Here is an 11,707-nt window from a genome sequence, read left to right as displayed (position 1 = left end):
TTTACTGATACTGTCTGCCAGATGTTGTTTGCATAGTGTCTGAGAAGAGGCATTGTTTACAACTTTTACAATATTTATAAGAAAGGTTAATGCATAAAGGTATTAATAACTTGTGGGAATCTATATTCCTCTCTCCTTGACATATTCCTCAGTCCTTAACATATCCAGTGTCTGGAAGTAAGTGTTAATGTTACTAAACCAGCATTCATACTCTTCCTATCTTGGCCTTGGGAGCAATTCTTGCAGCACATTGACAAAGTGAAGTGAAACTGGGGCTGGATGCAGTTCAGCCTCTGAAGTACAAATGTCTGCCAGGGCAGGCTTTACCAATTGCTGTGACACTGTGAGCATGAACTGTTTCAGTGGGACTCACCCACTGGCCATTCTTTGCTCTGCAGACAAGCTGTATGTGAGTGGTCCTTGTGATTCTTGTGATCAGTGCTGCAGTAAGCCCTGTGGCAGATAAAACTCAGTACAGCTTTCAAGAGGTCATACCTGAGTGATTTGTATTGCTCTGAAGCCTGAAAGAGTGTTGATTAATTAAGAAGACATTAATCTCATTTATAAATGAGAGAATTGTGGATGGATGAAAATGAAATATGAAAACCTTCTATCCTCAGCTGGCTGCTTCTGATATTAGGTGGAAAGAGAAGATAAGAATAAACACAAAGCATTACCTTCTCAAGGTTTTATGCTCCAAATAGCATTAAGAGTGGATCCAAGAGTGAAAAATCAGCACAGTACACATGCTACTGAAAGATTTCAGTTCTGCACAAGTTTAATGAACCTGAATATATCCCCAGATGGAAGGTAACAATGTCAATATGAAATCCAAACAGAAGGAAAATCAACAAGTTGTTTAATGTAGCTGTAGCCAAGATAAATGAAAAGGAAAACGTTTTCAGAAAAAAAGCTAAGCATTAAATATGGGGAATAATCGTGATAAAAAGTGGATGCTTTAGAATCAGCTGATTAGTCTGATTCATGGAAAGGTAGAGCTGTTTAAAATTGCAATTAAATTAAATACTAATTTAGGATTTACTGCAGACCTTTTGCTGCTCCACATGCAATACTTGAATTCTGTGGGTGCAGACTACTGCATATATTGTAGCTCCTAAACCTTTGCATACCAGAGCTGTTGATGAAAATGCTGTTTGGAAAGCTCAAATAGAAGCAAAAGCATTCATAAGCAAGAGAAAAATTATTAAACAAAAACTCAGCACATCTTTATGTCACCTAGCTTAATGTGACCTTTTTTCCTCATATTTTCTTTTAACTGATTTCTCTGGAGGATTTAGGCTTTTGAACTTCCATTGATTTCAGTGGAATTGAGGAATGTGAATACCCTTCAGCATTTGGGCCTTTTTTGCTTTCTGCTTCCATGCCATTAGTGCTCACTGCTCTCCCCTTAATGTTAAGTGCCACCAATAACCAGGAGCTGTCCTTACTTGTTGTTTCTCCCCAGTGTCCCTCCCCGCACAATAAAAGGTTGGTGAGAGCTCCTGCTGGATTTTGGTCAGCCTCAGGCATTCCCATTTATTGCCTTCAGAGGGTAGTTAACAGATTCATAGTAAAGTACCACCACAATGAGAAACCATCAGCAGATTTTTCCCACGCTGCTTATGGAATATAACCACTCACTTGAATTAAAACCATAGAGTATTTGAGGGGAAAAAAAAGATACTACATTTATTGGATGAGTTTTTTCTTAATCTTATCTGAAGATGATGGTTTTCCTCATTACATTCTTGTCATGCTTGTAGTTCTATATTTGTTATTGAATTGGATCTTCACAGCCCACATGGGCCTTTGAGAAAGCCCTCAGTGTTACTATATGTGAAAGAGTGGAATTTTATTTACAATTTATTGAAGGTTGCTGTGGTGCTTTGTGGTAGTTCTTGGTGTTCTCAATTGGCACCTTGTATTCAAAATTTAGATTGCAATATCTGAAAGAACAATGAAATGGTAATTCTATGATGAGTAAAAACCCAAGTGAAAATAAAGTTCTATGCTGGTAACTGACTTCGTCTAAAATCTTAGTGAAGTAAATCTGTCTTTGTCCTGGTTTTTGTACAAAATTCTGATACTGCTTAATGCCTTCTTCCACCATGTGCAAAAGAATCACAATTTTAAGTGTTTACTAATTCCAAGTTTTTAATAAATATTCCTACCAACACTTGCATGGGCTGAACTATTTTATCTACTTAGAGCAATCTTTTACCTCCACTAGGGGATATAGGTTTTCTACAGAATAGCTCTCTATTAGTGAAAATACAAAATTACAGTGTTTCATGCATTGCTAGCATAACTGGACTATTAAGAGAAATCAGGAGAAAATGAATGTGTGACAATTAGTTTGTGAATTAAAGGGAGGAATGAGAGAATGAACAGGCTTTTATTAGATCTGCCCCAAGATGAGTGTACATGTATAAGTGATTGCATGTGTTCAGTAGCCATTTTACTAGGTGTTTGGAACTGTATAATGAAATGGGACAGCAGATGACTGCTAAATGCAGCAGTTACCACCACATCTGGCAGAACCTGTAGATCTGTATGATGAGTTAGTAAATAGGAAATGAATTCAAGGAATAGCTGGCAGCAGTATGAGAGTTTTATAAAAAACACAAGACAGATTAAAATCCCAAAGATGATTTTGTATTACATTGCTTCTGGGCCCTTGGATTCCATTTCTTAATGTTGCTCCATGCTCTTGGTAACCTACTAGCATGAGAAAAGTCTGGATTTTCTTATTTCCCAATACTGAAATGAAATCCAAATCTGGCATGAATAAGAAAACAAAAAGGTCAATCCAGCTGTCTTGCTTCAATCTCAGTAATAATGCATTTTGATCTCTGCTTCCTATCATGAAACAGTCATTCTGAACTCAGAAAATTTCCTTTGGAAAACATAATAATGGAATATTTTGGTATTCTAGAAATGACATTCAGTGGAGCATGTTAGTTTAGGTAAGATCAGGATTTCCCAGGGCCAGTTTACTGGTAACACGTCTCTGAACAGATTCTTAGCTGGCAAGCTGTGTAGAGGCACAGGAATAGCATTAGACCATTTCCCAAGGGCTTGAAGGGCCATTTGCCTTCCCCAGGTTGTACTATATGATGGTCATTCAAAAGATCTTTAAAGTTCACTTTTCTAGGCAAGTGTTGAGCAAATTAATAGAATAACAATTAAAAACAGAAGTCATCAGCTTATATTACACAGCCTAGTTCCATGTTTGAAGTTACAGAGGTGATATCAGTGAACATGGTGATCATGTTGTTAGAGACATGTATTAGCTTTTTAAGTTTGGTTATGCATCCTCTCTCTGAAGTACTGGCTCAGTTCTCAGTATCTTTACAATACACTTTCAAAAATCTAAGTTGTTCCCTCAGCCTGTATTTGCATACCAGATGCCTATAATTCCTAACATGATTTTCTCACTAATAAGAAAGATGTGGCTTTATGTTCAGATTTGAGCTGAAGTGCCTGGCTGCATATTGACTTTCAGCTTGGCTCTCTGTTATAGAAATTGGTGATGTTCTCTGTGTGTGATGAAGTCTTTTCTATTAGGCTATGGTTTGGAAATGTTTTTGATATTCTGTAGATTTCAAAAACTTGTTTCTTGTTATCTGCAAACTTATTTTGACTGTGTATATCTTCTTCTGAATGGAGGTGCTTTGTATTTTAAAGATCTCTCTCGTGGTTATGCATATCTATTCAAGAGATAATTAACAAAATGTCTTCTGGTTATGTATGTTATACTTTGGAATATACTTTGCTGTTACAATTGTGCAAAGCTGATTTTGGTGATGTTTGTATGTTCATCCTTTCACAGAAAACAAAAGTGACATGTTACCCAAACGAGATCCCATCAAAAAACCTGGTGGAAGACCTGATCTTGGAAATGACTGTAAGTTCTATATTTAAATGAAAAAAAAAAAAAAGAAGTTGTATAACTTTCAAGATCTACTTTTAGGCTTTGAATTCTGCTTCTGGAATGTAGGGAAGTTTCAGTTATAATTCATCATTATAGAGAATTACCACTTGTGAGTCTAGTTCCTGTGAACAACAGGAAACCTGTGATTCACTATAATTTTCAGTTTATTCTTACATCTTCATTAGATTTTTATAGACATTCTGACTGCCCTCTCTAGAGAGTTCTTAGGCTTGGCTTCAGATACAATAAAATGACAAGTGGCATTTTCCTTGACAGGAGCTCAAATCTTGTGCTTAAGGATTTGAATGTGATATTCATGTGCAGGAAACTCATGATACAGTGTGAAGGAAGTGCTTGGGGTTTGCCTCTTCTCACCTAAGGGATTAAAATGTCAGCTGCTCAAAGGGGCCATCCCTACCTTCAGATCCTAACACTGCCTTCAGAGGAGATGAAATTAAATTCCTTGGCACAGAAAGTTTGGCTTGATTTCAGGTTCCCCTTTTAGTGACTGTGCACTGCTGTCAGAGCCAGCCTGGGCTGAAAATATTGATTCTTTTATGTAAAGATGAGTATCTGCTGACTACATATGTTATAACAGCATGCTCTGGCATTCATTCAGTATGAGCAAGATTATGCCTTGTGTCTTTTTGGTTTATGTGGATCCTCTGTTTTAAGGCTTGGTTGATTCTGGTTTTGGGTTTTTTTAAAATAAATATTTGATTAAAGAATAGGCAATATTTGGATGATAAAACATCTAGACTTAGACATCTAGACCATGCACTTAAAGCAGGTGAGGAATAGAACACAGATTCTGCTTGTTGCCTGGATGTGCCCCAGTGGGATGATCTGGGAAAAAATCATTCCCCTTCTGATTTTTTGCATGGGTACACACACCTCAGATGAGGTCCTCTGAGGCATCACTATGTTACATGTTGTAATGAGTTGCTGTGTCACAGGCAAATGTTCTCCTGTGCTACTTGTCTGAAATGAACATGCTCAATTTCCCTCTGTCACTTGTAGATACTTGCATACTGAAAATTAGGTATATACTACCACACAGAGATTTTATAGTCAGAGAACAGATCACCCTATACTTATCAAGTTTCTCTGCAAAGTAGGGAATGGTTGCTGTGGAACAGAGGAACAGAAACACAAACCCAGTGTGCACAGCCTGGTGTAGAGGGCTTGGGCCTGCTGAACCAAGTCCTCCTTGTGCTTTCTGCACCACATCGTAAGGCCATGTGAAGGGTCTGCAGAGGAAGCTGTATGAGGAGCAGCTGAGATCCCCTGGTTTGTTCAGCCTAGAGAAGAGGATACTGAGGGGACACCTCTTGGTGGCCTACAGCTTCCTCATGAGGGGAAGAGAAGGGGCAGACACTGATCTCTTTGCTCTGGTGATCAGTGATAGGGCCCGAGGGAACAGCATGAAGTTGTGTCAGGGGAGGTTTAGGCTGGGTATTAGGAAAAGATTCTTCACCCTGAGGTTGGTCAGGCACTGAAACAAGCTCCCCTTGGTCACAACACCAAGGCTGCTAGAGTTCAGCAAGGATTTGGACAGCACTCTCAGACACATGGTGTCTGCCTAAGGGAAAAACAATGTTACCATGGCTATATTCATCATCTATCTGCAGTATATTACAAAACTCTTGCAAAAACCAAAGTTCTTGCAAGTTCAAGGCAACATTATATGAAGAAATTATAATTTTCATTTAAGGTGGGTAAGTTTCTTCCACAGGGAATTAGAAAAAAAGTTTTGTTGCATTCCATATTATTCCTCTCAACAAAGATGAGGTTTTTCAACTTTATGGTTACTTGAATGGGTATGACTGGTACACGAAAATGAATATTGACACATTTGAGTTTCACTTGGGTTGCCATCAAAGTAGCCTTCAACATCTGTGCAAAAGAAAATGGTGCAATATTAGGTTCCCAGGATATTTGTCCTTGCAAACTGAAATCTCCAATGGCAGAATGATGGTAATCAACCAGAGGCTTTTAACAGAGTGCTAATTTAGACCTGGAGCAAGTCCTGTAGTGGCAATCAAGGCAGTAGACTAACTGCAGTTTTACTATGATCTTATCTATTATTTCTGAAATAATCAAGAAAAAAACTATTATTCTTAATATTTTTAGGGATTGATACAACAATCAGTTCCATACAGATTTTGCAAACTCAGCAAAGCATTGACAACCGCTATTGTAGTAAAAATCTGCAGTGCAGGTAGGAGAATTTTAAATGATTATTATTTTATTATTTAATAAAATAATAAAAATAATAATTTTATTTTGCTATAGTAGGATAAAAGACCATTATTGTGGCCTGGCTGCCTGGCTGGCTTCTGCTCACAGTTATTTCCTCTCGGATGCAGTAGTCTTTGATACCTCTTTATGCTTTTTTTCTGTTTAAATTTAAATGCAATTTCCATGTTTTGGGGAAGATACTGTCTATATCAAAATCCCATGTGTATTAATACAACCTTTTTCAGCTCTGGAAACTACAGCTATGTTATTCCTATTAACAAATACACGCCCATGGATGTAGAAATCTCACTGGAAATAAAGTAAGTACAATTAAAACGAATACATGCAAAAGACAACAGTGGTTTTTCATTTGATAGAAATTCTTGCCTGATGCCTATTGTTACACAAATCCGTCCTGTTCAGAGGAGTGGGAAAAATATAGTGCACAACTAAATTGTTAATGTAGACCTTTTGGGTAGATCCCTTGCTGTTGCATAGGCCCAATACCACTCTCAGCTCAAGGAAGATTTCACCTGATGTTGCAGGTATTGAAATCGAGAAGTCTTGAGCTTCAATCCTAATAAGCATTTGGGCAGACACATATACGTGTGTTGGCAGGATTGTGGTCTCTGGCCTAGGGATCTGAATTTTCTTTTGTTGTAGAGAAATGTTATTAGGAACATAACATGAGTAACTCCAGAGAGTGCCTTCTCTGTTGTGCCAACACTGTGAAAGGGGGGTTCTTGTGCAGGAACTTCTGGTGTTGCATAAAATTGCGACTTACAGCAGGGAAAAGCAGTGGACTTATTCCTTTCAGCAGCTTTTTCTCCTCAAAAGCTCACCTCCACCATGTTCTCCCAGAGGGAACAAGTAATTTATTTTGGAGTTTTAGTCTGAGAAAGGCCAGCAATAGCCTTTAGTCTGAGAAAGGCCTGGCACTAGAACAGCTGCCAAACAATCTGCTTGACAACAGTTCATGACTTCCATCTCTGCAACAAGGGACTCATCCTGTCTTTTGATCTTCAATGTTATCCCTGTAAACATCTGCATTTTTCAGATAAGATGAAATATAACAGTGCCCCTGAAGTGTCTGCTTGTTTTCTACAGCCACTGAAAATTTGTCTTTTAAATGCATGCCATTATTATCCAATAGTATAGCATTCCCATGTAGGGATTAATACATCATATTCAGAGTTTCACTGAGTATGGCTGTATTTTGAATATTGGTTTGTGGGCAACTGATTTTATTTTTAATAAAGTCATTTATCCTTATTTTTCTCTGTTTCTTGAAGCACCACAGAACCATTAATTATATTTCTCTGCAAAGTCACATTTGGAAATTATTGCTCCCATTATTCTTCCAGCCAAAACAGTAGGAAGAATTTCCAAGAAACCACACAGGTAAGACTTTTATAGCGATACTCTGGGGTTTGGGAATAATTTTTATGAAATTAATGGCTGCAGAATTCTGATCTTTGTTGAAGTACTAGAAATACAAATGCTGGTACTTTGAGTCTGTCAGTCATGGCTGGCTTTGGCATGACCATAATGAGATGCAGTCTTTTTGTTGGAGTCAGTTTTTTGCTGACTTTTATAAAAACCTATCCAATAATTCTCTGAAAAGACAATTTTTATTCTGCTTCAGCCTAAGCTACCACTACAACTCATTATAACTCCAGAGAAATGGGAATAACTTATCACTCAGAGCTTTAGGAGAGTCCTCCAAACTCTCATCTACTTTATGGCTTCCATTATTATCTTATGGGTTATTATCTTATGGGTAATTAATTTCAGTTTTTAAAGTCTAGAATTTGCTGGTAACAATGGTAGTGTTCTGCTTTATTTCTGTGTGAACAGGAGCTTACCAGTAAATCCCTCTAGGGAAAATTCTTCATTTTAAAAGTGAGATTATTTATGTGTCATTCTCTGGATTCCTTCAATGGGGATAAAAGCTGGTGAAACAGGTTAGCTTTTCCCAAGAAAAAATATTTAGTGACCAGGTCTCACAAATCTTGAAGCACCTCCAGTAAACTGATGAAGGCTTTAAACTTTCTTCAGGTTCCCTGGACATACAGGCCTCCTTCAAGGCCCCATTTGTCAATATTTGTTCAGAGATTTCTGGCTAAATCAGTAGGAAAGGCAGAAGTAATGATAATAGCATTTCTGAACACATTGTAGGAGAAACATCTCTGAATTTGGAAATAATTTCCAAGTTCTTCGGGAGAAGAGTTCAGAACTCTGATCTATGATCCCATACATAACATGTTTTTAATTGATTCTTTTTGTTTGTTTGTTTTTTGATTTTTTGTGCTTAGTCAGATTACAGCACTTGAGATACCTCCAGCTGACTTTTTGCTCAGCTTTTTAAATGTCTTTGCAAAAAGTTTGAGGCTTCTCTGTAACAGTGGCATACTCATCAGAAAGCCCAAATTTTCCAAGTTTTGACCTGTCGGCTTTAATTTCAACAGAATTGAAATTAAGTCAGACATAGAGAGTTTCACAATGCAGAAATGTCCTTGAAGCTTACTGACAAAACTGGTCAAAGAGATTTCCTGTGTCAACCTGAAATCCACATCAAAAGACTAAAGCTAACTAGCCTCCAGCAGCAGAGAGCTTTCAGATTTGATGTGACTCAGAATAGAAATGCTGCCTAGTTGAAGAGGTTTCTTTTTAGAGGATTTTTCTAGGGATGGGAAGGCTTATTCCCTACCAAAAGGTGGAACAGCAATCATTTGGACTTACCAACCCCACATAAGTTTTGTCATGTAGAACATATTGTCTCCAGCAGAGAGGATGTGTCAGAAAGTGAAGTGAGGAGAGAAAGATGAAGGAGTTGAGACACTAGAAATATAAATTACCATGGATCATTAGGTGAAAGAGAAGTGAGGATTGAATTTTGTTTTATTCAATGTAGCATAAACATTTCAGGTACAAAATATGTTGTTTCACTTTTGCATGGCAGAACACTGTAATAAAAAATAGCATGAAACCTTGCAGGTATCTGTTTTTGAAATAGTGAGTGAAGACTCTACCCATATCTTTAGAATATATGGAGGAAATTTACTGTCTTCTGAGCACTGCTAAAGTTGCTGTCCCAAAATCAGCAGAACTGCCATTTCCTAGTATTACAAATTAAAGCTCTCAGGCCACCTGGCATATCAGGAACAATCCCTATTTTTGGGGGATTTGCTTAGAAAATGAGTGAGGGAATCCACTCATTCAGAGCCAGCTGAGTGTCACTGGGAGTCAGATGCCTGCCAGTTCTCCTCCATGTGGAGCTGATCAGAGTAAACCTTCATTTGCAGGGTTTAAAGTCAGCACTTGATCTTTAAATACATTTGCCTGTAGTTATCAAGTCTTGATATCATAATTACCTTGCACTGCGTTTGTCAATGAAACATTTCCAGAGTCTGTCCTTCTCTCCAGTTTCCCCTGGAATGAGGTTATCTGATCTGTGTCTCATTTGCCACCTAGGGACGGCAGCACGTTTGGGCTCTCCCTGTAGCTAAGCTGTATGACAGTGCATACTCTTTCCGTGTGGCCGTGCCGGTAAGCCTTTCCAAATGGCAACGTGGCAAAAGACAAATAGCATTTGAACTGAAAGAAGTTCCTCTATCAACCTCCTTTATTTTTCTTTTGCAGGGTTTTGCTAGCTGCTCAACAGACCGTTACTTTGCTGGAATATTTTTTACTGATTACTACTTCTACTTTTATCGTCAGTGTAATTAAAATGTTGCCAAATATTTTGTTCTTTGGGGAAAAGATGAGGAAACACTTAATATGAAAAAGAGACATGAAAATAATCCTGGATATTTTTTAAACCTCTTTCTGGGTTGTATGGGACTTTCTTGGTTTTTTTTCACTTTTAAATTAAAAAAAAAAAAGTAGAAAAATAAAGTGTTAACAACAACCATAGCTCTGCAGTTCCAGAAACTGTTTCTAAAAAGACACGAGGTAATGGAGTGTATGACGTTGTTGTGGGTGGAGTGGGAGCTTCAAAGCTTAGTAGAGAAGCCTTCCCACTGACTCACAAGGTGCAGAATGACCTCTGGTTTTCTAAACTCCTCAGAGAGGAGTCTGGGTGTGGTTGGATCCAATCTTAGCCCCGGACTTGTTCAATGGTTTAAGTCTAAAGAATTATACATGTGTGATTGAACCTTTGTACAATTTTGTCATGCAGAATTAAGGATAACAAGCCAGATGTATCAAAATGAATGATTTATTACAATAAATCATTAGACAAAAAGATCTTAATCAGAATTACTTACTACATGGTATGGAAGCTAACGCTGCTAGCATAGTATATGATAATGTACTATATTAAAGCAATGGTAATAAAGTCATCAATAAGAAATAATTATTAAGTAGAGATCAATGTTACTCACCCAAACCAATGATTGTGGCAAACATCTTTAGCTCACCTTAAGAGGCGTCCCCACCCAAGGGAGGAATCTCCACACACGCTCCAAGAAGGAGCGTGCAAGAAATCCCTGCCATTTGGCACTTTTATAGTACATATATAAGTGGTACTCTTATAGTATAAAGTGGCCACTGTCAGTCATATGTCTCCATATGGTTATGGAGAAGTCAGCTGTGTCAGCTCAGCATCTTTAGATAAGGATACTTTACAATATCTGCCACACCTTCATCTCATTATCAGGATGTTTAACTTTGGACTTGATGAGTCAGATTTGGTTTTGTGTAATTTAGCAGCAAAAGCAGCATGACACCTCTCAGTTCACCAGCGATAGCTTTGAAATTTTGCATTGCTCAAATCTTCACTGCATTCCAGACAGAGCATCCTGCTACAGATGTGTAAATAAAATGATTGTATGGATCATAGAGAAGTTATATGATATTCTATGTACAGCAGACAAGAGCAAATGGGTAGGAACAGCTGAGCTGAGATGCCCTTAAGTTTTCAGAAAATGGGAAGATGATTAAATTTATTTTTTTTAAAATATTATTCCTTTGCAATCAGGAAACCTGCTTCTGTCCTGTAGGCATGCACCTTCTTTTATTATCTGCTGCCCTTTTTTAGATATAAATCCATTTCTTTTTTTGCTAAGAGAACTAAAACCAACCAAAACTCTAAAAGAGAAATGTGGCACTCTGCAAATGTCCTCTAACATAAGTGTAAGTTAGGGAACAACAGATCAGTTCAGTTGTCTGAGTGTTTCCATTTCAGAAAGCAGTCCCATCATTGCCACCACAGCTGTGTGATTTAACAATGCTACTGCTATTTCAATGAGTTATATTTTAGCTACCGTTTTTTTCCCCTCTGAAACAGGAATGAACTATTTACTCCTAAATTCAGGTCATATTTTTTCTTGGTGTTTGTGATTTGTGTTAGTTTGATAAAAGAATAGAAATATTGAAAAGAAGAATGTCTCGCCTTCATGGCTTTCTAAGTTGCATATGGATACACACCTGCATGGGAAAATTCTATTTATATTTTGGAAATACATTTTTAAGGAAGAGCTATTCAAATGAAATTTTACATTAGTTGCTCAGAAAGAAATCAGGTATAAT

General features: G+C 37.6%; 1 protein-coding gene across 1 annotated transcript in view; it reads left to right on the top strand.

Moving 5' to 3' along the window:
* Positions 1-10,011, top strand: part of MYRFL (myelin regulatory factor like) — a 39,689-nt gene extending 29,678 nt beyond the window's left edge. Inside the window, exons 20-25 of the mRNA XM_066550296.1 lie at positions 3,833-3,907; positions 6,068-6,155; positions 6,421-6,495; positions 7,468-7,576; positions 9,650-9,724; positions 9,818-10,011. Of these exons, the coding sequence (XP_066406393.1) occupies positions 3,833-3,907; positions 6,068-6,155; positions 6,421-6,495; positions 7,468-7,576; positions 9,650-9,724; positions 9,818-9,904 (509 nt within the window). The 3' untranslated portion in view covers positions 9,905-10,011. The remainder of the gene's footprint in view (positions 1-3,832; positions 3,908-6,067; positions 6,156-6,420; positions 6,496-7,467; positions 7,577-9,649; positions 9,725-9,817) is intronic.
* Positions 10,012-11,707: the final 1,696 nt, after the last annotated feature.

This window comes from Molothrus aeneus, chromosome 5 (assembly GCF_037042795.1).
Source record: "Molothrus aeneus isolate 106 chromosome 5, BPBGC_Maene_1.0, whole genome shotgun sequence".
Lineage (NCBI taxonomy): Eukaryota > Metazoa > Chordata > Aves > Passeriformes > Icteridae > Molothrus > Molothrus aeneus.
Note: the sequence above shows the minus strand (reverse complement) of the source record. Positions and strands in the feature narration are given on the sequence as shown.